Source organism: Heterodontus francisci, chromosome 10 (assembly GCF_036365525.1).
Source record: "Heterodontus francisci isolate sHetFra1 chromosome 10, sHetFra1.hap1, whole genome shotgun sequence".
Classification (NCBI taxonomy): domain Eukaryota; kingdom Metazoa; phylum Chordata; class Chondrichthyes; order Heterodontiformes; family Heterodontidae; genus Heterodontus; species Heterodontus francisci.
In genome coordinates this window covers 40,718,149-40,745,915 of record NC_090380.1, presented here as the reverse complement: position 1 = coordinate 40,745,915, position 27,767 = coordinate 40,718,149, and the positions used below count along the sequence as shown (strand labels likewise).

General features: G+C 41.9%; 1 protein-coding gene across 1 annotated transcript in view; it reads right to left on the bottom strand.

Moving 5' to 3' along the window:
• The window catches only part of cnksr2a (connector enhancer of kinase suppressor of Ras 2a), a 613,293-nt gene that overhangs the window by 458,019 nt on the left and 127,507 nt on the right, over positions 1 to 27,767 (bottom strand). Inside the window, exons 2-4 of the mRNA XM_068039874.1 lie at positions 27,038 to 27,201; positions 19,421 to 19,623; positions 8,965 to 9,052 (exon numbers count right to left, since the gene is read on the bottom strand). Of these exons, the coding sequence (XP_067895975.1) occupies positions 8,965 to 9,052; positions 19,421 to 19,623; positions 27,038 to 27,201 (455 nt within the window). The remainder of the gene's footprint in view (positions 1 to 8,964; positions 9,053 to 19,420; positions 19,624 to 27,037; positions 27,202 to 27,767) is intronic.

Genomic DNA, 27,767 nt, shown 5'->3' with positions numbered 1-27,767 from the left:
GGAGTTCACGCTGTTTCTCATCCAAATTGTCAAAATCGAGAAAAAAAGAGTCAATTCAAATGTGGCAGAGGTTTCAGAACAAAATTCTTGCATGGTCAGGAAAACTAGATAAACTATATAACACTATAAAGTGAAGAAAAATAACTTACAAAATAGATTTTAAAAATAGCACTAACAGAAATAAGATATAATGCATTATACTCAAGTGGTTAATGATCATTACCTAAATCCCACATTTATACTGCAAGCAATATAACTCAACTCCTGATATCTGTTATTTCATGCAAATACTTTTTTACAGTTAATAACTTTGCCATTTTTCCAAATTACAGAACTGTTTGCATGTTCTCAGGAACATTCCAGTCAGTGCTGTGCCAAATGACATTTGCATAAAGGCATTCTGCAGTTTTGTGATGATGCCAGTAAAGCATTGTGGAAAAGGTTTACAGTAAATTACAGGGAAATTTAATACACAGCAATCCTCAAGGGAACATGCAGTGTGCAGGTGGCATTGTGCAGTAGTATACAGACATACATGACCACACACAAGTAGGGCACTGCTCCATCCACCTGCCAAGCTACCAACCTTAGCTGAGTCATAACATAGTCAAAGTACAATCCTATAGGGGGAGACAGAGAAAAATCATTCTTAACCAGAGTTTCTGAGAAGTTGATTACAGATACCAAGGAAAAACTTTGCTAAATGCCTTGCTTGTGGAATATTATACAACAAATTATTCCAATCGATGAGCAAGTCCTAACACTGTATTTTTGCTGTCTGCTGTAGAATTTATCCAGTGAACGTGTAACAACAAATAAATAACAAACATCAAACTACAAACTATGAATGAATTGTGGAGTAAATTCAGATTCAACGGTTAAATATCAGAGTTGTTCAAACCCCACCACCCTGCCACTACTAGACGGGAATACTGGGCTGAATTTTGTTGAGCTCCCGATGCCGGGCTCCGTGACGCGGGGGTCCGGAAGATCGTAGCGGCCAGCCACAGAGCCGGGCCCAATCTTCCTGATGGCGGCGAGGCTTCATTGTGGCCCCTTGTCGCTCAGCGACGGGACACGACTTTAAATAACGAAATAAAGGTCATGAATACATTTGCATACAATTCTCCCATCTTACTGGCTGTCCAGGACTCTCCGTGCGACGGGAAGCACTCAGGCACCTTCACATCCCTGTCCAGGGAAAGCTGGCGCCACCGAGGTGGGGAAGGGGAATCAGAACATTTTTGGTGTAGTGGGGGGGGGGGGTGGTGGGAGACGGGACGACCATATATTTGCAATGCATTTAGGGGGAGGCGGGTCAGATACTTATTTTCAGTGCTGTCGGGGGAGGGGTACAGGGTTCAAATTTGCAGTGTCGGTGCAGGTCCGACAGCCCTTTAAAAATGGCGCCAGTCTCTGCCAGAGGCAGCTGACGGCATCACCGAGGCTGCCCCGATCATGCGATTGTGGCCGGGGGGGGGGGGGCAGCCCGCTCTGCATATTTAAATGAGCTGCCGCATGCGGGCCACCATTTTGTTTCACCTGCCGCAGCCCAGTGTGTGGTAAGGATAAAAATTGGTCGAGTTCACTTATAAGTCCGAGGTTGGCTGGTTCCCATTCTTTCTTCGTTGATTCTGAAGCTGTTCAAGGGTCCCACCGCAGGCAGGCGGGGACCTAAACTAAATCTAAAAGTTGTAGTCCAGCAACGACATTAATGCCGTGATGAAACTTTACAGGCAAGGGGCTGTGCATTGTCAAACCCAGTAAGAAAGCTGGTAGAATGCAGCAGAGTGGCCAGATGAAGTCATGTTAAGTAATATATTCAGAAAGATCCCTCGAGGGGCTCAGAGCAGCAAGAGTGCAGGAATCGTTGGGTGGCCCCTACTCCAATCCTCCCTGCAGCACACCTTCCAAGCACTGACCGAACACCGGGAATCGTTTAGAACCACTGGATTCAGCATCACTTCTGCCGGCTTCGGGCAAGGTGACCGATTTCAATATTCAAATCGGACAGGCGTCACTTTCTTCTGATCTCCTGATGGCATGCACAGCTTTAGGTCTCCCTCACACCGATTTCACCATTGCCTTAAAATACCAAATGGAGTTGTGGTATAATAAATTGAATGAGCATCATTACAAGCACAGAGAATGCATTAAGCTTTCCACAGCTTTGTGTGAGGTGGCTTTCAGCTTTCTCCATAAGTCTTGGTCTCTAAGAATGGAAATCCTACTAATGAGGACTTACGTTATAAACGTAGGCAATAGTTCTCTCCGAAAAGAAAACAAAAAATAAATTCAGTCGATTTTCATCACTTTTTTTTCCCCAAAGAGTTCATTGAAATTTCTAGCTCCATGACTCATAAGAGGCAAGTTATCAATTCACACAGCTGAGAGGTTCACATTTCCAGCATTTGGTTGAATAACACTGACAAATGCAGAAATAGTCAGAAGCAAATCCCCATTGCCAACAAAGGTACAAAATTAAAAAACAAAGTATTTTATTACACTTGGCACACTTGATATGTTGTATCAGCTACATTATAAATTAAAATATCATAATTTTACAGCTAAGGATGTGTGGTAATTGCAGGTACTGAAGGGTTACAGGAGAATAGTCTCATCGCTACAGTGCAATAAATTATACTAACCACAGATTTTTCCTCTGTCACAGAGTGGTAATTAAACCATATTCCCTGGACAGTGCTATAACAGTAGAGATTTAAAGCAAGAGACCGAATTTAATTGGGATTTTAAATATAATCTGTAATGGACGATATACAGGTACTAAGAAACAAAGAATACATATGCTCAAAACTGTTATCCTTATTGAAGATCAACAATTGAGTCAAATCTGTTTCCAATTTATACTAGGAGGTGCCTTTCACAAATCTAAATCAGCCCCAGCATGAAACCTGCTGTATGAGTTGGTGTCATGCAGATTCAGAGTTTGTTTATAATGTCAAGAAAATAAGATATGCCAAATGAGGGATTTTTTAATTCACCAATTGGAAACTTACATGAAACTTTTAATGGGAAAAATCCTGCAGTTAACTTAAAAAAAAACTGCAGCCAAGGTGGGCACTGCAATTTGCATCTGAAAGACCTTTTCACATCCTAAAGACCCATCCTGAGACAGAGGTCTGAGCAGCACGGACCCAGAACAATGATTGATTGAATTACCTAAGATTGGTTCATTAGCACGGCATTCAAGGCAATCCGAGCACATTGACTTTGAAAGAGAAAACCCCTCCAAGTGTAAATATTGGTATCCTGGTGCTTGGGGAGCCAATTCCAAACCTTGAGTATCATTTAAAGGTTCCAGTGAGTACACAGAGGCAATCATGTGATCGTCTGTCCATCTCTGTGAAAGCTAAAAGTTTCTTTGAACAAAGGCAGATGGACAGTAACTCAGACTTTGAAGCAGCAGGAAGGCTGTGTACCTCTCCCTCTCTTTCTCCAGATAACACAAGCTTGAAGCCCATCTGCGACTCCAAACCTACAGATTGCTACAGATACAGACAAAGGGAAGAGAGCCACCTACAAGACTGCCTCCAACAAAGCCTTGAGCCAAGCAGGCCAGCCACAAAGTGCATTTTGACCAGCCAAGGACTTCAAAAATACAACTTCAGCCGGAAGACCACCAAATCATCCAACTTCACAGACTGTGTATTTAATTTCCATTTATTCTGGACTCTAATCCAACCACAAAATCTACTTTTTCCTCTGTAATCTATTTGTATGTGTGTGAGTGTCATGTGAATGTGTGGTGTAAATTTATTGTTTTTTCTAGATAGTTTTTAGATTGTTAAGTATAATAAACTCACCTCTTTCTTCTTTAAACTCAAGAAAACCTGTCTGATTAGTTCTTTCATGATCACATTGAAGGTAAAAGGTAAAACACACACTGAGGTGGTAAGCACAACCACTGTTTAAAAATGAATAAGCCATGTTGCAGTCAAATAAGTGGAAGGGCAAGAGCGGAGCCTGGGACTTCCTCCTCACCTGGCTGTAACAATAACAACATAATGAAATCAAGGTGAACACTGGAAAAGAGCAGACTAAGATCTCAAGCGAGAAGAGGGATGACTTCTGCCTTCTAGGACACTGCCGTGAGGTGGCAGGGGCGGATGGGAGTGATTCAACTTGTATTGTTTCAGCATAAGTGGATGGATCTATCCAAATGTGTGCCCGAAGAGGTCAGCCTGAGCCCTCACCAAAATTGGGCCTGAGCATCATTTGCATTAAACCAGTGAGCTGTAGATTGGCGTCCAGAGCTGATCAATTCCGGCTGGTTCTGGCACTGAGCAGGCCGACAGGTACATCTTGGGGTGGGAGGCAAAGTGGAGGGGACAAACTGGACTGGAAATGACCTGCAGTATTTCTATGGAATCCTTCTCCTCCTGGCTACACAGAAAGTAAACTAATAAAGCATTTTCTTACCTCTTTTTGAATGCCCTCCAGCAGTCTTTCAAGAACCAATGGTTAGGCCACTCAAGAGCCAGAACAACTGGGCACAGAATACACTAAACAGCCTCTGTCCATTTGCTGACCAATTTCAATCGGAACCCTACAACTGGTGATAGGAGCCCAACTTATGCTAATGCAGTGCACCTGAACATTGTTTCAGACTGGCATCCTGTACGCCCAGAAGTTGCTGGCTGCCAAATGGGTAAGGATTGGTGCAGGAGATTGCGACCCAAAATTCACTCCCCTCCCTCCCCCCCCACCCCGCATTACTTTAAAACCCCCAGAAAAGTACATTGATCTTGAATTTCTCTCCCCTGCCAACCACCCCACCCCACCCTCCAACAAATCCGCCAAGATTCTGGATCCTGGAGCAAAATTGGTGCAACTAGATAATCTCATTCAAAGTAAAGTTATACATTTTTGGTGAGTGACTTGGGTATAGAAAAGCATGCAGACCAATCCAAGCAGAAAGTGTTTCGCCAAGTGGTTGCTGGTTTGAGTTGTTAAAAAGGTTTATGCTCGAAGATCTTGTTATAGACTAAAACCAATTTTGATAAGGAAGCAATTATGTCACTGGATCTGGAGCCTGTTTCTAACCAAGTTTCCCACTCTTGCACCCACATGGAGATGCCTTATGCCAAGAAATCTTTTGCACAGTTATGCAAGATTCACATTAAGAACTAGTGAAATTCACACCTAAGCAGCAGCTGGCAAGACAGATTTGAGTGACAGAATACTTCTGAGCTCAAACCTACAACCATCTGGCAGGGAGGCAGACATTTTATCACCCGTTTTACCAGGCTACTCACAAGTTGGAAATATTACAGTGATGAATAAATGTCGCCTCTAATTTTAGTTTTTGTGCTTGCTTGTAAAAAGTAGGTGTTTTTTTTATTCATGAGTACCTAGTCGCCCAACTTCTAATTTTTACACTTACAGCCTGCAGTAATAAAGTAAAGGTTGCATAGATAAAGTAAAAAACATTTAATGTAGGACTTGAAAAATTGCATCTGTGCTTGAAACCAAATTTTAAAACTTTTAAAATTAACAAAAAAACGATTTAAATCTGAACTACAAATTAAAAAAATGTTAGGAGTGCACAACAGGTCTGGCTGTCTCAGGGAAACCAGATCTTGGGATTGCCTGGGAGGGAATTATTTTACATTTGCTTACCTGAATATTGGGTCAGGAATGCTCTCCTGACCCTATATCTAACTCGCCTCTACTCCCCCATCGGCATCTGCAAATTCTGGACCACTCCCATCCCCAGCCTGAACCAATCTGATCCCCGGACCCATTTACCCAAGGGTTGCTGCAACATTAGCAACAGTCAATACTGTACAACTCTTCACCGGGGTGCTCTGATGCCTTATCGGCTTCAATATAATATTCATCACAATTCACGCACACAGAATGGACCCTGCATACCCATATACCCAAAAATGTGCAAGCCTAAATTTCAGGGCCCATATATCTGATGCAAGAAAGATAGCTGGAAATTTAATTTAAAATCTGGCATTTCTTTTTTCATTGCCACCTTCCCCTTTTCCTATTTTACTCAATTATCTGCTTGCGAGCCAAATCGGTGACCTGCTCACAGGTATTTTTCAATGTTGTTTTACAACCAGTCTCTAGACAACTCCCCTTCCATCCTAGTGGTAAAGTAGCTTACCAAAGTTGACCACTTCCCTGGAGATTTTTGCAACTCATTATGCAAGGAAATTGTGATGTAAATCCCCACTCTGTTATTCAACAGTGAAACATTTTTATTTTATTTAAAGCATTCACTTTTCTGATAAGAAATGAATGATTTTGAACGTGCCTAATCTTTTATGAAACACATTGATAATTGAAGGAGGGCAATTCACAATCGAATTCAAGGTTTTGAACGGTAGAGATAGCAAACACTGATATTTAATATTCAATTCTCCATAATTCACTAATTTAGTTTCACTTACACTGCAAAGGTAAGCTTCAAAGTGGAAGTTTTACAGCTACCAGGAGTTACCATTAACTGTTATGTGAAGATAATACATAATTTGCAGCTAATTCTTACATGATTATCATTTTAAGTCACAAGATACTAATGGCTGAAATACTTGTACAGGAAATTACTACAGCACAATGTCTTTGAAGAAATTCAACATGAACTTTTCATGAGTAATTATAATGAGATTTTTGCTCCTCATCAGCAAGCACCTTGAACTCTACAAAAGTGAAACACAAAAGTGAAATGCACAGACAACTACCATCATACTCTCAGCAGTTATCTGCAGCAATATTTGGAAATAATCGAAGAAAACATCAGGAAATTCATTTCTCATCACTATGGGCTGAATTTTACCAGCCCTTTGGCAACAGGCTGGGAGGCAGGAAAGCTGGCAAAATGGTGGGAAGGCATGGAGGGTGGCAAGGGGGAGGTGGTGGTGTGCCTGACGTCATACCGTTGCCATGCCATTTTACCAGTGGTGGGAAAGCTGGCAGATCGGCTGCCTGCCAGGAGACCAATTGAGCCACTTAAATGGCCAATTAAGGGCCATTTCCCACCTCCACAGGCATTTTGCCCACATCAAGAGGACCCGCTGCCGCATGGCTAGATTGCCCAGTGAAACCTGACAGCCTCACAGCGGACTCCAGTGCTGGGGGGGGGGGGGGGTGCGGGGAGGAGGGGGAGCCTCCTTTAGGGGCACTCCATGGCCGACGGAGGGAACCCCCCCCCCCCCCCCCACCCCCAAAAGTGGCAATGGTGCTGCCTGCCCTCAGTAACCCCTCTCCACCCATTGCCAGGGCCTGCTTGCCAGGCCCCAGCTACCCACTTACCTCTCTTTAAGGACACCCGGCCATTGAGGCGGACACATCCTGCAGCTGCAGCCTCAGCAAATGCCACCACTAGTGGCGGCACTGCTGAGCTGCTGACCCTCTGATTGGGCTGGCAGCTCTTGTTGGGGGGGACCACCCTCCTTAATAGGATGGCAAACCCAGTGGCCACCGGCAAAATGCAGTGCCTGGTCCCGCCGTTCACCGCAGCAGAGTCGCCTCCCGCATTTGGCCCTACCAGTGGAACATCTCCCACCTTAGAAAAATTCTCACCTGTATTTGCACACTTCTTCCATTTTTAAATCAAGTAATGCTTTACTCAATAAATACAGCAAAAGGAACCAACAGTTTTCACTGTAATTGGTACAGTCATTGCAACTTTAACCGCAAAAAGTGACCATGAATTTTAGTTGAATGAAACAGATCTTTGATATTTGTTGAAATCACCCAAGAGAAGTTCTGTTTGGGGTTTATACTAACCATGAGAAAGGGTTCAAGTGAAAACAGGATATTAAAGAGAGACAAAATCCAGCATCATTTCAGTCAGATTTAAAAGTAAATTCAGGCTGAATTTAAGTGGCCCCCGGAAACAGGCTGGGAGGCAGAGGGGCCCATAGTATTGCAATGGAAGGTGGTGGGGTGGGAGCGGAGGGCCCATATACTTACTGTTGCACCGCAATGAAGGGGGTGGGGGGGAAGGCCGAAGACAGCTTTCCTGCCCAGAGGCCAATTGAAGCCCTTAAGTGGCCAATCAGTAACCACTTACATTCTTCCCACCACCGCTGGGAGTACCTTTTGCCAGGCAGGGAGGTCACCTAGTAAAATGAGGCGACCTCCCTGAAGGTTTGTGGGGGGGAGCTGGTGGGGTGGGGCCCTCCTCCATCGGCAATCTGTCACCCATGGAGGGCCCCCGGCAGCAAAGGCCTCCCCTCTACAAACTTTGAATTGTTTAATATAACTTGTAAAGTTTAGTATGTCAGCTTAAATGCAGAAAATCTATCTATCTAATTCTATCTATCGAATTTAGTGAGATCTTTAAACAAGTGGGCGGCACAGTGGCACAGTGGTTAGCACTGCAGCCTCACAGCTCCAGCGACCCGGGTTCGATTCTGGGTACTGCCTGTGTGGAGTTTGCAAGTTCTCCCTGTGTCTGCGTGGGTTTTCTCCGGGTGCTCCGGTTTCCTCCCACAAGCCAAAAGACTTGCAGGTTGGTAGGTAAATTGGCCATTATAAATTGCCACTAGTATAAGTAGGTGGTAGGGAAATATAGGGACAGGTGGGGATGTTTGGTAGGAATATGGGATTAGTGTAGGATTAGTATAAATGGGTGGTTGATGGTCGGCACAGACTCGGTGGGCCGAAGGGCCTGTTTCAGTGCTGTATCTCTAAACTAAACTAAAACTAAAACAACCTGCAGAAAAAAAAAATATACAGGCCCCCAAGGTCAAATTGCACATTTTTCCTACTGATCAGTATGGCTGCAAACAGGGTAACAGGCTCAATTTGAGTAGTTCCAACCCAGAATCGAAGTATGCATGGGGCCACAAATCAGCATAAGTTAGTAATTTCAATCAGACAAATCAAAAATAGCCACAACACAGAAATGAAAAACATCCTATATGGTGCATAGGAGGATTAGTGAATGAACACAACTTCTCAACAGTAAAGAATTTCCCTTACTTGTTGTACAATGGTGGTCAGTTCCAGGCAGAGCTGAATGACATTGTTTCTAGTAACAGAATAGTCTGTCACAGCAGCAAATGGGGATCTAATGGAAAAAGAAAATTATAATATTCCATTATAATTAGAAGGAATGAAAGACATAAACACATGTGCATATTCTATCAAGAGTTTGCTGACAATAAGCAATGTTAAAGCCATCATAAATGTAAATAACCCAACATGTTGATTTGTAATAAAAACAGACTATTAGTACAACCGTTTCTTACACAGCAAGAATCAAAAAAGTTACAATTATAATATGAATCAGAAATCAACCAAATATTCTCGCAAGCACAGAGGACCTGAAAATGATCAATTCATAGGGTACAATTTATAAAAAATTTCAGTTTTAAAGTTCAAAAAATAAAATCTAGGTGTTGTTTTTCCTGTGTGAAGAGGTAGGGAAATGGATATTTTATATTCCAGCTGTTGATCAAGGAAAATTCACTGTTACAAAAAATGTTTTCTAATTTTATTCAAGTGCAAAAGCTGTATAACCTGAATATGTACACATACAGAATTTAAAACAAATTCCCCAAGTGGCAGATTGGAGTTTGACACCAGTGTGCAATAACTGAATTACATCAAGCTGGTGGCATATAACACAGCAAAGAGAGAGTTAAAAATAAGACTTAAATTTAAGACGCACTTTATCACTTTAACAACAGCTCAAAGTACTTCAAAAGCCACAAGTTACTTGTAAATGCAATGACTGCTGTGATGTCAGCGAATGTGGCAGCAATTTTCCACACAATAATATTCTACAAGCAGCAGTGCACTGAATTGCCATTTGCTGGATAGGTGCTGCTGACAAACAATTGTGCCCAGTTCACCAAAAAAATTCCACCTGCTTTGTTTAATAGTACCGTGAGATCCTGAACACCACCTGAATCACTGGAACAGGCAGATGAAGCATTAGCTTAACATCTCATCTGAATGATGACCCAACTCACAATGTCACATTCCCACTGCATTGAAATGACAGCCTAGATTACATACACAAGGCTGCAGGTAACACATTAACAGCTCAAGAAGATGGGAAGACCAAGGAAACCAGAAGACACTGTGGAAAGACGAACAAACCAGTAAGGAAATATGGCAGCTATTATCACTGGGACAGAAGAAAAATGTGAATAAAAACAATAACCATTACAATCATGATCTCAAGCAGTCCAGGACCTAGAGTGCAGTTTAATGTTTATCACAGCTCCACAGCAGTCCAATAGCTCATTGGTCTGGATTTTGCTGTAATAATAACGCGAGGCTAACACCACTCGCTGTTATTAAAGGGTAAATCTGACAGCAACTTTCAGCGACGTTACATGTGCAGTTAAACTAGAAAATCTGAAACTGTTGCTCCTCCACAGGGCACACTGCTGCATCCTCGCTGAAAGACTCGTCACTGTAATGACAGCAACAGTGAGAACATATAGTACTAATCCATTAGTCTTGCACTAAAAATGGCTGAAAAGGCTAGGTTTAATGCATTCAGCTGTGTTTTTAAATGTGCATTAAATGATAATTACTGCTAAACAACCTCTTTGGTCGCGAAAAATTAATTTCACTAGTGAGCATCTTATTCCCTCAGAAGAAAATTAATGTTTCAGATTTTTAAAAAAATGTTTTTGTTTTATTTTGCTCTTTTATCTCCTTCCCATAATCCTATCTGTATGTACCAATCTTAATTTTGCTTCTTGTACAATGATTAAATATGATTTTTTTCATACTTCCTCGTTTGCAGTCTGCACATCTCAGTGAAGGTTCCTCAATCTTGATGGTCGGCAGAGGCGCGTAGGGCCGAAGAGCCTGTTTCCGTGCTGTAAAACTCTATGACTCTCTCTCTATAATTTGATTGGTTAAAAAGCTTCCCTGTTGTTTGTCCTGCTCACAGATGCCACTGATTCCCTGCTGAGGGCGCCACACTGGATCAAATACCAGATTAGTGGAAAGCTCCACTCACAGCCCTGTGCAAAGTCCCTGGGCAACTGGATGTGAACTAACAGCAAAAGCTGTTCCTTTGCTTCTGAGAACAATATCTGGGCTATTGCTAACACAACACAAATTTATTCTAGGAGTACATCATGAGATAAAAATATTACATACCTCTGATAGTGGAACTTACAGGGCCTTATAAATACACAGAGGAGATGGTGGTATAGTGGTAATGTCACTGCTTGTAATCCAGAGGCCCTGAGGGCATGGATTCAAATCCCACCATGACAGTGGTGGAATTTAAATTCAATTCATTAATAAAATCCTGGAATTGACAGCTAGTCTCAGTAATGGCGCCATGAAACTATCGCTGATTGTTGTAAAAACCCATCTGGTTCACTGAAGTCCTTGAGGGAAGAAAATCTGCCGTCCTTACCTGGTCTGGCCTACATGTGACTCCTGACCCACAACAATGAGTTTGACTCTTAGCTGCCTAGCAGGCCACTCAGTTGTCAAAGTAAATGAGGGATGGGCAACAAATGCTGGTCTTGCTAGTGATGGTCACATCCCATGAAAAAATTTTTTAAAAGCTGCAGTTCATTGAAAGTAATGCTCACTCGAAAAAAATAAATTATCCGGTAACTTGGAAGAGAAATTGGAATTAACACAGAATTAAAATTTAGCGACGGGCAATATATGCAATATTATTTACCCATCAGTTGACTAAAACAGCTTAGGAGGCAAGTAATTTTCATCTCTTCCCAAAAGCTCTTTTCCCGAAATACATTTTTCTCTACCTGGTGTGGTGAATTTGCAGTATTTCTTCAAAATCTAGATATTACTGTTACACAAGACCCCTGAGTGGCACCTCTCTACCATGCACTAAGACATGACTTAGAACACTCCCACCCAAGGTACAGAAATTAAACTGAAATCAGGCTAAAGGCCACAGAGAGACAAGCAAGACTGCAGGGAAAATCGTTGCAAAAATTCAAAATGTATTAATTTTATGGATAGGTTTACAGATTTCTTTTAAACTCGTCCATGATGTTAAAAATGTTGCTTTTGGCTATTGACCCCAAAACAGGAAGAACAATGGTGCTCAAAAGAAATTGATGAAACTATTAGAACAATCTGATTGGTCTGTTTAGTGGCAGTTGGTTCCTCATTCCTGAATAGTGGTGGTAGCAATCGTATTATTGGGAAAATCAGAATGACTAGCTGAATAAGATCCTACTTATGTAAGCCAATTATTAAAATGTGACAGACTGATGCTAAAGTGTAACAGGTTGAAACTCCAATAATCTTTTGATGGTGCACTGGAGATGTGCTCATAGAAAACAACAGACCACACTTGATACAATCTTTCCTGTGTAGGTGGAAAGAGGTCATCGAAACAAATCTTGAAAAACTCTGAAAAATTACAAGAGGTTTGTAAATCGTATAATTGACATATGTGAATTTTGGAGTGAATCTTTGTCAAAAAAATATTTTAAAATCTGAGAATTTATTCTGGGAGCAGAAAGTTAGTATAGCTGAATAACAAACAACCATCATCATAAATATCTTTTTGAAACCATCACTAGGTAGTTGCTATAGATAAGATAGTAATGACCTACTGTGAAACATTTTGCATACAGCAATTAATACCCATCAAAAGTACAAAATTTCATAACTACACCGAAAATAGTCTAATTAAACTGAAAAGTTTGGTTTCTAGAAGAGGGAACTACAATGCTTGAACCCAATTAGTTAACCAAGAAATCAATGTACCTACATGTGACATTGACTGCAAAGTGATTGACACCAGCGGGAGGCGGTGGGGTAGTGGTATTGTCACTGGACTAGTAACCCAGAGACCTAGGGTATTTCTCTGGGGACATGGATTTGAATCCCAACACAGCAGAAGGTGGAATTTGAAGTCTAATTATGGCCATGAAACCATTGTCGATTGTTGTAACAACCCATCTGGTTCACTAATGTCCTTTAGGGAAAGAAATCTGCTGTCCTGGTCTGGCCTACATATGACTCCAGACCCACAGCAATGTGACTGATTCTTAAATGTCTCCTGAAATGGCCTAGCCAGACACTCAGTTGTATTTAACTGCTGCGAAGACAATAAAACAAAATGAAACCAGACAGACCACCTGGCATCGACCTAGGCATTGCAAACGACAATGGTAAACCCAGCCTGTCGACCCTGCAAAGTCCTCCTTACTAACATCTGGGGGCTTGTGCCAAAGTTGGGAGAGCTGTCCCACAGACTAGTCAAGCAACAGCCTGACATAATCATACTCATGGAATCATACCTTACAGACAATGTCCCAGACACTGCCATCACCATCCCCAGGTATGTCCTGTCCCACTGGCAGGGCAAACCCAGCAGAGGTGACGACACAGTGGTATACAGTAGGGAGGGAGTTGGGAGTCCTCAACATCGACTCCAGACCCCATGAAGTCTCATGGCATCAAGCTCAAACACGGGCAAGGAAACCTCCTGCTGATTAACACCTACCGCCCTCCCTCAGCTGATGAATCAGTATGCCTCCATGTTGATCATCACATGGAGGAAGCACCACAGATGGCAAGGGTGCAGAATATACTCTGGGTGGGGGACTTCAATATCCATCAGGCAGCAGCACTACTGACCGAGCTGGCAGAGTCTTAAAGGACATAGCTGCTAGACTTGGGTATGCGGCAGATGATACCTGACCTCGTCCTCACCAAGCTGCCTGCCGCAGATGCATCTGCCTGCTCAGTGACGCTCAGTTTGGGTTCCACCAGGGCCACTCAGCTCCTGACCTCCTTACAGCATTGATTCAAACATGGACAAAAGAGCTCAACTCAAGAGGTAAGGTGAGAGTGACTGCCCTTGACATCAAGGTAGCATTTGACCGAGTATGGCATTAAGGAGCCCATACAAAACTGAAGTCAATGGGAATCAGGGGGAAAACTCTCTGCTGGTTAGAGTCATACTTAGTGCAAAGGAAGATGGTTGTGGTTGTTGGAGGTCAATCATCTCAGTCCCAGGACATCACTGCAGGGGTTCCTCAGGGTAGTGTCCTAGGCCCAACAATCTTCAGCTACTTCATCAATGACCTTCCTTCAATCATAAGGTCAGAAGTGGGGATGTTCGCTGATGATTGCACAATGTTCAGCACAATTCACGACTCCTCAAATACTGAAGCAGTCCATGTAGGAATGCAACAAGACCTGGTTAATATCCAGGTTTGGGCTGATAAATGGCAAGTAACATTCATGCCACACAAGTGCCAGGCAATGACCATCTCCAACAAGACAGAATCTAACCAATTCCCCATGACATTCAATGGCATTATAATCACTGAATCCTCCATCAACATCCTCGGGGTTACCAGAGACCAGAAACTGAACTGGAGTAGCCATATAAATACCGTGCCTATAAGAGCAGCTCAGAGGCTAGGAATCCCGGGGTGAGTAACTCACCTCCTGACTCCCCAAAGCCTGTCCACCATCTACAAGGCACAAGTCAGGAGTGTGATGGAATACTCTCCACTTGCCTGGATGGGTGCAGTTCCAACAACACTCAAGAAGCTCGACACCATCCAGGAAAAAGCAACCCGCTTGAATGGCACCCGATTCACAAACATTCACTCCCGCCACACTGATGCACCGTGGCAGCAGTGTGTACCATCTACAAGATGCACTGCAGCAAGCCACCAAGGCTCCTTAGACAGCACCTTCCAAACCTGCGACCTCTACCAACTAGAAGGACAAGGGTAACAAATGCATGGGAACGCCACCACCTGCAAGTTCCCCTCCAAGTCACACACCATCCTGACTTGGAACTATATCGCCGTTCCTTCACTGTCGCTGCGTCAAAATCCTGGAACTCCCTTCCTAACAGCACTGTGAGTGTATCTACCTCACATGGACTGCAGCGGTTCAAGAAGGCAGCTCACGAGCACCTTCTCAAGGGCAATTAGGGATGGGCAATAAATGCTGGCCTAGCCAGCGACACCCACATTCCATGAATGAATAAAAAAAAATTAATGGCAACTATGGAAAGTGTATGAAAATAACCACAAGCAGCCAGAATATACTGTGTAAGAAACTTCTGATCCTATTTTTAGCAATGAGCAAGAAAAGGCTTCACTATATACTCTTGAATCATACTTGTGGTCTGGCAAATGTTGAAATACTTTCCAGGGCTTTTACCCATGATGGTTAGCAATGTGCTAAAGGTATCACCCTGCAGTTTGCTTTGGTTTAAGAAAATAAGAAATAACTTTAAAAAAAATTCCAATAACATTTTAAGCTATGAAAAGTATGCTTGTCTGTGGGAAAAGATGACTGTAACTCATTGGAAATCACTCACAAACTCTCCAGTCTGCCTTACTCGCAGAATAAAAATACATCCCAGGAAAGCGTGAAATATTCTGCACATTTAGTAGAGAGAAGAGATATGAGTTGCACAAACTAGGCTTGTTTATTCTCGGGATAGCTTTACCAAAAATGAATAAGCAATCACAGCTCTATATGAGCTATGCACTGCTCTACAGCCTGTAAAATAAAAACAGTATGAGGTAAGGAGACATGCTGTCTTCAAAGGACACTGTGTATAAAAGGCTATGCCCAATACAACACAATAGTGAATATTTGAGGGATTTTTATTTGAATGAACATACTTGTACACAGTTAAACTAAAGGAGAAGGTACATATTTTCACTTCCATCCAGACAGACCACAGGCAATTTCTTTGAAGCTTTTCACTTTCATGTAAATGCATATGTATAAAGAATATACTATTGAGGATACAATAAATATTCCAGCTGTAAATCAGGAGGTGGAAGGAAGAGAGGAACTTGGTCAAATTACAAATCACCAGGCAAGTGTTACTGAGCAAACTGACAGAGCTGGGGGCTGACAAGTCCCCGGGTCCTGATGGACTTCATCCTAGGGTACTGAAAGAGGTGGCTAATGAAGTAGTAGATGCTTTGGTGCTAATTTTTCAAAATTCGCTAGTTTCTGGAAAGGTTCCATCAGATTGGAAATTAGCAAATATAACCTCTCTATTCAAGAAGGTGGCAGGAGGCAGAACACAGTTAACCATAGGCCAGTTAACTTGACGTCTGTTGTGGGGAATGTGTTAGAATTGATCATTAAGGAGGCTATAGCAGGCCACCTAGAAAAACTGAAGGTAATCGGAAGTAATCAGCATGGTTTTGTGAAAGGGAAATCATGTTTAACCAATTTATTGGAGCTCTCTGAAGGAGTAACGTGTGTTGCGAATAAAGGGGAGCCCGTTGATGTACTGTACTTGGATTTCCAGAAGGCATTTGACAAGGTACCACATAAAAGGTTATTGCACAAAGTAGAAGCTTATGGTGTAGTGGGTAACATTATAGCATGGTTGGAAGATTGGCTGGCTGGCAGAAAACACAGCTTATGCACAAATGGGTCCTTTTCTGATTGGCAATATGTGATGAGTGGAGTCCCGCAGCAGACTGTGTTGTGGCCTTAACTTTCTACAATTTATATCAATGATTTAGATGTGGGGAGCGATGGCATAATAGCTAAATTTGTAGATGACACAAAGATAGATAGGAAAGTATGTTGTGAAGAGGACATAAGGAGGTTGCAGACTGATATAGATAGGTTGAGTGAGTGGGCAAAAATCTGGCAGATGGAGTATAACGTGGGAAAATGTGAAGTGTTCACTTTGGTAGGAAGAATAAAAAAGCAGAGTATTACTTAAATGGAGAACGACTGCAGAATTCCGAGGTGCAGAGGGATCTAGGTGTTGTAGTGCATATGTCACAAAAGGTTAGTATGCAGGTACAGCAAGTAATAAAGAAGGCTAATGGAATGCTATCCTTTATTATGAGAAGAATTGAAAATAAAAGTAAGGATGTTATGCATCAGTTATACAGGACGTTGGTGACACCATATCTCGAATACTGTGTGCAGTTTTGGTCTCCTTATTTAAGGAAGGATATAAATGCATTGGAGGCAGTTCAGAGCAGGTTTACTAGATTGATACATGAATGAGCTAAGTGCTTTTTGAGGAATGGTTGGACAGACTGGGCTTGTTTTCACTGGAGGTTAGAAGAGTGAAGGAAGACTTGATTGAAGTTTATTAGATCCTGAATGGTCTTTCAAGATGGATGTGGAAAGAATGTTTCCTCTTGTGGGTGAGTCCAGAACCAGGGGGCACTGTTTTAAAATTAGGGGACGCCCTTTTAGGACAGAGATGAGGAAATTATTTTGTTTCAGAGGGTTGTGCGACTTTGGAACTCTGCCTCAGAAGGTGGTGGAGGCAGGGTCATTGAATATTTTTTAAGGTGGAGGTAGATAGATTCTTGTTAGGCAAGGGAATGAAAGGTTACCGGGGGTAGATGGGAGTGTGGAATTCGAGACATAAACAGATCAGCCATGATTTTATTGAATGGCGGAGCAGGCTTGAGGGGCAGAATGGCCTACTTCTGGTCCTAATTCGTATGTTCGAACAAAAAAATTTGTGAAACACAACACAAACTATGTAACATTAAAAAGGGGAAGTCAGGATTTCCATTTAAAGAACTTTGATTTTAGGAAGATTGCAAACATGAATACGACTGAAGAGTTAAAACATAGAATATGTTAGTATATCAAACACTAGTCATTCAAGGCACAATCATCCCTATAAAATACTACGCTCTTCACCCACATGACTGTAATTTTATCCCTTTATGTAAAATTCAAAATCTGTGTTGTTTTGGTCAAAACTTTAGTTGCCATCAGTGATCAACTGAAAGCAATCAATTCACTAACCTCTTACATTTCATTTAACTTAATCTTCATCTGTCAATATTATAGTAGTTACTCTGTTTCGCAAAATCAATACCACTGTAGTTAATCGATAGAAGCAATGGTCACATCATTACCTGCACCAGCATTCTTTATACAACTCTTTTTCCAAAGGTTTATCCATTTCAGAAGGCTCAATAAAAGCAAGTTAAACAAAACTGGTGACAAATATAGAATAAGGCTGAAAGCCACTAAACAACTACACAACATACAACAAAAATTATTTAATATTGTTAGCCTGATTTTTGAATTCATAATTAATTCATAGCTTATTTCCCTTAAACGCAATTAATCACGAGACAGTCAGCAGCAGTGACTCCACGGCCACACTGCACTCCTGTCGACCAAGAAAAGCAGCCCTGGAGAACTTACTCTTTATTTTTTTTTAATCACAACATTGTTGACAGGCTAATTTTAAGTTGGACTTTTGAAGTTTTTTATTTTGGTGCCTGGATTAAAGCAATATACACATTATATATATATATCTCTGAGTCGGTATCAGTCATTTTGAAAATGATACATACATGGAAAGCCTACAGATGTCTAACAAATAAAGATCTTACATTTATATAATATTCATCACATCTCAGAACCTCTCAACTAACATGAATAACAATGAATTACTCTCCGAATAACAGTGTTGTTATGTAAGCAAGTGGTCACTAACGGTTGCTGTTGAGATCAAGTTATTTGATCTGAAAACAAACTTCTGGAAGAAAACAAAACCCATCCAAACATTGGAGTCTGGGTTAGATACTCTGGAGTACACTTTTCGAGTCCTGTTGCTGGAATGGTGGAATCAGAGGGCCCACATGCAATAAGAACCATGCCTTTTCCAGATATATGGGTTAGTCCCTGATTTGTGTTAAAGGTGAGCTTCTGACTTGGACTGTGCCAACTACCACAGGACTTTGAACTGGTGCTTAGATGCTCTCTAAGCATTCATGAACATTTATATTTCTTCCTGTTCCCTTTTTATGTTCTTTCCTTTCAAAGTCTAATAAATGTTTTAATTACATTCCACATCCGATAATTGCAGCCTTTTAAACTGAAAGACATCCTGGAGTGATTAACCACAGTATCTTCACCATCATAGTTTTTTTTTATATAAGTAACTATATCAATCTTCATGAAAAAAAATTACTCTGGCAGAATACAAATGCATGATGCGATAAACTGTCTGCTTAGAGATCCAATGCCTTAACTGCTGGCCTGAGAGAGAGTAGGTCAATAAAACCAATCAATGATTATGAAAAACACTCTTAATAAACAGGATTGTTCTGTTGAATCATGGCTCAAATCACTAATTATTTCAATTATTGTTGAGATAGATACTGGATATAAAACTGCTGTGGTTTTAGGGATTTTATTTATTGAAAATAAGCTCTTTTAAACAGTTTCTCTAGAACGTTACACAACTAAAGTTTCTCTCTAATTAGTACTGTTCCCACAAAGGCACAAAATGAAAATATTAATTAAAAATGCTGTTTGATACAGAAGGATGTGTAGTGTTTATAGTTCGGATGATTGGAAAGTTAAATATCAAGGCAAACAAGACTTCCATTGATTCAAACAAGCGACTAACCTGCACACAATCACTTAGATTTACAGTCTGTCACTCAGAGTGTACAAATGATTGCATTCTCAGAATTACCTGTCCAGCCATGCCAGAAGGCTTTTAGCAGCACCTATGAGATCCACCACTGATGTCAGGAAATCATTTGGCAATCTCCTAGACGACCTTCCATCATAGTGTCCACTCCTCCTCCGACCGGTTATAAAATTCTGAAGATTTTTGGCAGATGCGTTCAGTTTGTGGGATAGTGTTTTGAGGTTCTCTGTTTCAAGCCCATAGTTCTAAAAAATAAATGAGAGCCAAAGAATTCTGTGTGATCTGTCATTTCCTGCTAATATTGCACACACTTGATCTTAGCAAGAGCATTACTCAACGATAAATGATACTTCTTAGAAATTGTGTTTTTCTGTAAACCCCTGTTGCACCATTCAAATATAATACCGCACTGAAAATACCAACTAATATCCAAAAACAGAAAATAACTTTGTATCGACCAAGTGACTAGACTTCGGGAGGGAGGAGGGACCCCACTTGGGTCTTCTTGTGTGTGTCTCTAGCTGCTTGTCTGGTTGCTGCAGAGAAAACACCAGCTGAAGCGCACAAGTGTTGGGCCTGTCACATGACTGTCACCCAGTGATTCAACATGGAGTTACCAGTGTGTAATCCCTCTTGCAACTTAACCAGTGCATGTCTAGGAATTCCCTTCTCAGAACCAGGGTCCCATTGTTCAAGTAATTAGGTTTGAGTGGTTCGTCTCCACCAGTTTAATGTCAGGGTGATGGCCTTAATGTCTTGCAAATGGGAACAGGATAGGTAGTTCGCTCAGATTCCCCAGGTCATTATTCTTGAGGGATCTGTGCAGACAATTCATCTCCACCTCAATTCATTGGAATGTGGAGTATAGTGATGCAAATTGGATTGGCCATAATAGAGTCACCTTTTACCTGTTCCTTTTCTTTTTAAATTTCTCTTTCTCTTTAAATTGCTGACAACACAACTACTAGGTGGCACAGTATTGGCACATGAGCAAATGCAGCCTCATCAACTGGAACATTACTGTCTGTGACGTCTCAGGCAGCTATCAGCAATAACGATGGTGCTGCTCAATTTGACACAAAGAACAAATTAAACCCAAACCCCCTCAATGGCTGCAATCACTGCCTCCATCCCACCCCAACTGTACACCACTCCCTCCCATCTCCGCTTCCCCCCTCCCTCCCGCACACGTCTGCTCGCTCCCCATTTCCCCACACCCCTCGGCTGCTCACTCTCCACCTCACTGCCTCTTCCCCTCGGCTGCTCACTCCCCGCGTCGCTCGTCGCTCTTCAGCTGCTCGCTCCCCGCCTCGCCGCTTCAGCCACTCACTCCCCACCTCACCGCCCGGAGAAGCAGTGGGGATGGAGTGGGGGGGAGGGGGGCGGGTGCGGGAGGCCGAGGGGGGGGAAACAGCAAGGCCAGGAGCAAACATCTGGGGGGAAGCGGGGGGGGGGGATTTGCTGGGGGAGAGACGGGAGCGAGCGGCCGATAGGGAAAACGGCAAGGCTGGGAGCGAGCGACCAAGGGTGGAAGCGGCAAGGCTGGGATCTTGCAACGATTGTGGTGGGGATGGCGGGAGGGGAATGGGGCTGGTGATTGAGGGGCTGGTGATTGAGAGGCAAGGACGTCGTTGCCTGGTTAGGTCAGCGCGCATGCACACATTCATACTGGCAAGTTGGCAAATGTACACATGCACTGATGACGTCTGTGATCGCTCTGCGCATGCTCTGCGTTGTCAGGAGTCACTCCGTAAATTTAATTCAGGTTTCCAGCCAGCGGATTTTCAAAAATCATCATTCGACGTGGCACATTTTTGTGACAAATGTTACATTTGGAGTGCAGTGCACAAGTGTATGAATGTAACCATGAGTGAGACACGTTACCCAACATCTCCTCACCAGCTGGATAATGGAAATAGACAGTATTTCCAGCCCCATCTCACTCCTCCAATTTGATTTGCAAACACAACTATAACTGGTTTTATTTGGCACAAGGAAAATAAAATATAGGAAAATATTTGAGGCAACTGCACATGGATTTGAATCAAAGATGGATTTAAAAAAACACTTTAATAAGCTTACTACATCATGAAACGATGCAGTTGAAAGTTGGGGGAAGTTCATTGCATGCATGAGAAGTCTATAGAAGGGTGCTAGTAGTTAGTTCTGAGTGGCCATTTTTTTGTGTCATGAAATAACACCATGACTCATTGGCTGTTCACTCTGAAATATTAATTACACTCCTGGGCTCAGCATAAGCAAAGAACAAATTAATAACTGAAATAAAGAATAAAATAAAACTGCATTTGCTATATCAATTCTTTTATATATAGCAGACCTATTAAACAACATGCACACCACTGCAGAATTAATAATGGGGTGAGACCAGTGACCTGAGCCTTAGCCTTTCCAATAAACAATGCAGCTCCCATGTAAAATTATGTTTTGATGTAAAGCTCCTGTCAAACATGTGGATGATATGTATCTGGTAGTTTCTTTCCAAAGGTGGACATTGGAAGAGAAGTAAATTCTCTCCTTCTCTGTATGATCAATGCACAGGCATTGAGCTGCAGAGAAAATGTTATTAAGTGCCATTCCACGTGAAAATAATTTTAGTATGTTCACATTTGCAACGTAATATACAATGGACAAAACAAAAAACTGGCAAGCTGTGCATAGGCACCACCATTTTCTTAAAAGTGACAGAAGGGCAAAATTGTCTAATTTCCTCCCTGCAGTTACACATAAATGAAACGAATTTGACGGAACTCTTCAAATTTTTAACTAAAAATTCTTCTGTGGCTATAACAAACTTTGAATTTGACTAAATGCTGAGATAGGAGGAAACAGATCCCAAAGAAGAATGCTACGGCTCCAACATGGTGCCATTACAATTAGTTTTAAAGACATTAACTAGGGATGAGTGGACAGTCAATAAGCATGCCATTTTCTGAAGCCTGGGATAAATACATCTCAGGTGGCTTGGTTTACAGGATTTCATTGGTCTGGTGCAGCTTTCAGCCCACTAGACACCCTCACCTCTGGGTCAATAGCTTGTCAGTTCAAGTCCGACACTAGAATTTAAGCCCATAATCTAGGCCGACTGTTGCACCGTCAGAGGTCTGCACACTCAGATGAGTATTAAGTATGTATGTTTAGGTGCAAGGTGAAGATCCCATAGCACTATTCAAATAACAGCAGGGTGTTATCCTTGTGTCCTGACCAACAGGTAATGCATTTTCGGAGGACTAACAAGGCAAGGGAATATGCAATGGATGGTAGGACCCAAGGAAGTACAGAGGGTCAGAGGGACCTTGGTGTACTTGTCCATAGATCACTGAAGGCAGCAGCACAGGTAGATAAGGTGGTTAGGAAGGCATATGGGATACTTGCCTTTATTAGCCGAGGCATAGAATATAAGAGAAGGGAGGTTATGATGGAGCTGTATAAAATGCTAGTTAGGCCACAGCTGGAGTACTGTGTACAGTTCTGGTCACCACACTATAGGAAGGATGTGATTGCACTGGAGAGGGTGCAGAGGAGATTCACCAGGATGTTGCCTGGGCTGGAGCATTTCAGCTATGAAGAGAGACTAGATAAGCTAGGGTTGTTTTCCTTAGAGCAGAGAAGGCTGAGGAGGGACCGGATTGAGGTGTACAAAATTATGAGAAGCATTGATAGGATAGATAGGAAGAAACTTTTTCCTTTAGCGGAAGTGTCGATAACCAGGGGGCACAGATTTAAGGTAAGGGGCAGGAGGTTTAGAGGGGATTTGAGGAAATTTTTTTTCACCCGGAGGGTGGTTGGAATCTGGAACACACTGCCTGAAGGGGTGATGGAGGCAGGAACCCTCAGAACGTTTCAGGAGCATTTAGCCGAGTACCTGAAATGCCACAGCATACAAGGCAACGGGCCAAGTGCTGGAAAATGGGATTAGAACATATTGGTGCTTGATGGCCGGCACAGACAAGATGGGCCGTAGGGCCTGTTTCTGTGCTGTTTAACTCCATGACTCTAACACTGCTTCAATAGATGCAACCAAAAATAAACAGACCAACTGGTCACTCATCTCATTGCTTTGCCGTGTTACTGACATGGAATGCTGCTACTTTGCATAACAGCATTCCAAAGTCAATTCACAGTATAGAATGCTTTGAAGAACTTAAAGGAACTTATTTAAAATAAAAAAATAGGAATTTCTGTCTTAGGTTTTAAGGTTCAAATAGGAAAGGTAAATAAATTTTAAAAGCTGGCAGATCCTTCATTAATTACAAAAATAGGGGAACCTGAGGCACTACAACTGCGAACACGGGCAGTTGGAGTGTCCCACATTCCCCTACTTTGCACTTGCTGGAAGCAGGTCGTTTGCTCATAATTCGGCTAGTTAAAGACTCTAGTATTTGTGCAGCTTAAGGTACAATTTCACATTGTAGGATAGCGCAGACTTAGGAAAGCCAGTGATAAGACAACTCTCAACACTGTAGTTTACTGGTGTAAAAACTTAATTAGCTTGTTCGCTTGACCTCTTCAAAGAAAAACACTTGCTTTTGTAACAGAGGAGCTCTGATTGATAGCTAAATATCCAATGCCTCTGCTAGATATTAAGCTATTGTTAACATTCAATACTTACATTGAGCCCTATCAACCTCTGAGCACTTTTGAATCACCTCTATCAGAAAAAGCCGCATTAAGACTCCATTCTGTTTATCAAAGAATGGAAGCAAGATCATCTGTATTATCCAAAAGACTGTTCTATTGCAAAAGGAATTAATCAAACTGAAAGCAGGATTTGTGGTCCCATTGGTTAGAAATCACAGAAACTGAAGTTTGAAAAAGGCAAACTAACACCTTCCAGAAAATATATATTTCCTGTATTTTAGTTCTTATTAACCTTTTTGGTTGCAAATATATTATTTATTTTTTTATTTTATTTAGCGATACAGCACTGAAACAGGCCCTTCGGCCCACCGAGTCTGTGCCGACCATCAACCACCCATTTATACTAATCCTACATTAATTCCATATTCCTACCACATCCCCACTTGTCCCTATATTTCCCTACCACCTACCTATACTAGGGGCAATTTACAATGGCCAATTTACCTATCAACCTGCAAGTCTTTGGCATGTGGGAGGAAACCGGAGCACCCGGAGGAAACCCACGCAGACACAGGGAGAACTTGCAAACTCCACACAGGCAGTACCCAGAATTGAACCCGGTCACTGGAGCTGTGAGGCTGCGGTGCTAACCACTGCGCCGCCCAACGGCATGTCACAGTGAAATTTTCAACTTTCTGGATTAACAGAAGAAGTACTGAGCATTTTACACACTGCTTCAAGTAATAATCAGGATTAATTTTTGGACCCAGACAACACGAATGCAATAAAGTTTGATAACAGATAGGCAATTTTCATCTTCACCAATTAGTAAACTTGGAGGGGGGATTGCCCACCCATTACAGAACCTGGTAGATTTTTACTTCTATCATTCAGCCATTTATAGAAGAAAAAGATGACAGAAAAATACAAATTCTGACAGCTATGAGAAATCACAGATTTTTCTGCTTGAGCTGTACAACCTTTCAACCCTCCATGCATGTGTACTTATCCTGGATATCTTGCGAATTTAGGAAGGCTGACATCATGCATACCAAACAGATAACCTGCCTGTTAATAGCAATTGTCATTTGTCTACTACCTTCTCAAAATAAGGAGGTTTTATTTCGTGGCTGCAAGGAGCAGTTAGGAAATGAGATCATGGCTGATCTGTGTCTTAACTCCATCCTGGAAAATCCTGGATGATATTTGCCAGTTTTCCTCCCTTCTATTGGAAACAGTGACAATATAATATGAGGAATGCTCCACATGTGAAAATATGGCCAACAACCGGAGCACCTATTTATAACATTTTTAATATAGTCAAAAAAAAATCCGCTGCATGGGGCTGTAATATTTTTCTGTAGCTACTTGCAGCTGAAGGCTCCAAATCATTAAAAAAAAGCTGTCCCCTAAAAAACGCTGCAGCACAAAGTTCAGATGACTGTGAAGGTTTGGTGAGCTTATTTTGCCAAGATATATTGAGGGGTATGATCTAAGTTGCCAAAATGCTATGAAGCATGGATGATTAATTTAGAACCTAAGCACAGAACTGAAAACACAGATTTAAAAGTAACAAACCACAAGCAGGACCAGAGATTAAGAAAAATACTTCCTCCCCCACACCCAAAAAAATAGTGGCTAGGCAGAATGGATTCCTAGTAACAGCAGTTGATGCAGTGTAGATTAATTCCCTCAAAATGCAATTGGTGAGCAACAGGCCAATGTTAAGTAGAGTGAATGTGCAAATGGATAAATATTCTGGCACTTTTCCTTACTTCTTAGGAGACAGGAGAGTATTTATACAAAGTTTTCATTCAGGAGATTAAAAAAGTGAAGGAGAACCAATGATATGCCAAGGTGCCTTGCTTTCATGCATCCCTACAAGTGTGGACTATCTAGTCTGAGTTCCAGCTTCGTAACTTATCAATAATGCTATATGTGAGTTTTTAAAATTAATTTTGCAAGACCATTGATTAATTTAGTCCTGAGTGTATGCTATCAGTTAGCTCCTTAAATGTTATTACTGTGAAGTTCATGCTTCCTGGTATTTCTATATTATATTCATCAGACTGTTACCTGGAGGAACCTTAAAATTGAGGTTATTTTGCTAATTCACTGTTGCTAGATGTTCATAGATTCAGAGTATGGTTACAGCACAGAAGGAGGCCATTCAATCCACTGAGCCCATGTTGATTCTCTGCAACAGCAATTCAGTTAGTTCCACTCCTCCGCCCTTTCCCCATAACCCTGCAATTTTTTCTCTTCAGGTACTTACATAATTTTATTTTGAAAACCATGATTGAATCTGCCTCCACCACATTTTCAGGCACAGCATTTCAAATCCTAACCACTTGCTGTATAAAAATGTTCTTCGTCATGTTGCTGTTGCTTCTTTCGTCAGTCATCTTAACTCTGTGTCCTCTGGTTCCCAACCCTTCTGCCAATGGCAACATGATTTTGAACACCTCTATCGAATCTTCTCTCAACCTTCTTTAAGGAGAAACCCAGCTTTTCCAATCTATCCACATAACTGAAGTCCCTCATCCTTCGGCCTCAGGGGATGTCCCATCCGCCGCCAACAGCATCACCAAATGGCCCTGAGTGGCCACCTAATTGCTAATATTTAGCGACCCACCACTGCTATGTGGGTAGCCAGCGCCATGCAGACTCTACCTCCGACAAGATCACTTGGAGGCTGGAATGCATTGAGGAGCTGCCCTGATGTATGATTTTCTGGGGGGTGGGGGGGGGGGGAGGCAGTTGTTGTGGGAGAGAGAAATGGCTCGTGACTTCAATTTCTAAGCTTCCTTACTCATGCCTGTACCATCTGTTGCTGCATGTTATAAGAAAATCATAGAATCTTACAGCACAGGAGAGCTTTCAGTCCATGCCAGCTCTCTGAAAGAGCTATCCAATTAGTCCCACTCCCCCACTTTTCCCCATAGCCCTGCAACTTTCCTTTTTCAGCTAAACACTATCTTTTCTGAAGACTTGCCAGTTTGAAATACATTTCCCTAAAGCAAACTGATAAAGGAGCGAAAAAGAGAAAGACGTACTTACCAAAGCACACAATAAATCCACTGCCTCTAGGATAAGTTCCTGATGGCCGATACGAGTGACCCCAAGCTCTTCTAGTTCCTGGTGAGTGATACGCAGAAGTTGATCTCCACTGACTTTTTCCCTCTCAAAGTTCTTAATGTATTGCTGCAGGCAGTCATCAAGCCCTAATGGTTATGAATAGAAAAAATATTAAACCTACTGTTAAATATAAATTTAAATACACAGTGTGTCCCAGTAGAGCTAAACAGCTCTTGCAGATTAGTTATTTGGAATCAATATGGAGCCATGTGTAACAGCAAAGAAAACCTGCAAATATTTTTTCGTTTTGATTTCTCCATGGCACTTCTGTACTGCACAGCTAATAGATTTTAATCCGCTGAACTACAATAATATAACTTCTTTGTAGGTCATAAATTCAGCTGCAATACAGCAGTTGCGATGGAAGTTAAAAATATGAATTTAAAACTGAAGCGATATGCTAAATCTTGCAACACTTCACTTTAGGCTCCGTGCCTCAGACTCAGAAGGTTGAGAACACAAGATCGAGGTTGATACTTCATTTTAGTGCAGAACTGAGGAAGTGCTGCACTTTCAGAGGTGACGTCTTTTGGTTGAGAGATTAAACCGTGGGCTTATCTGCTCTCTCAGGTGGCATTATTCGAGAAGCTGGGGAGTTTTCCCCAGTTTCCTGACCGATATTCATCACTCAAACAACACCTGAAAATAGATC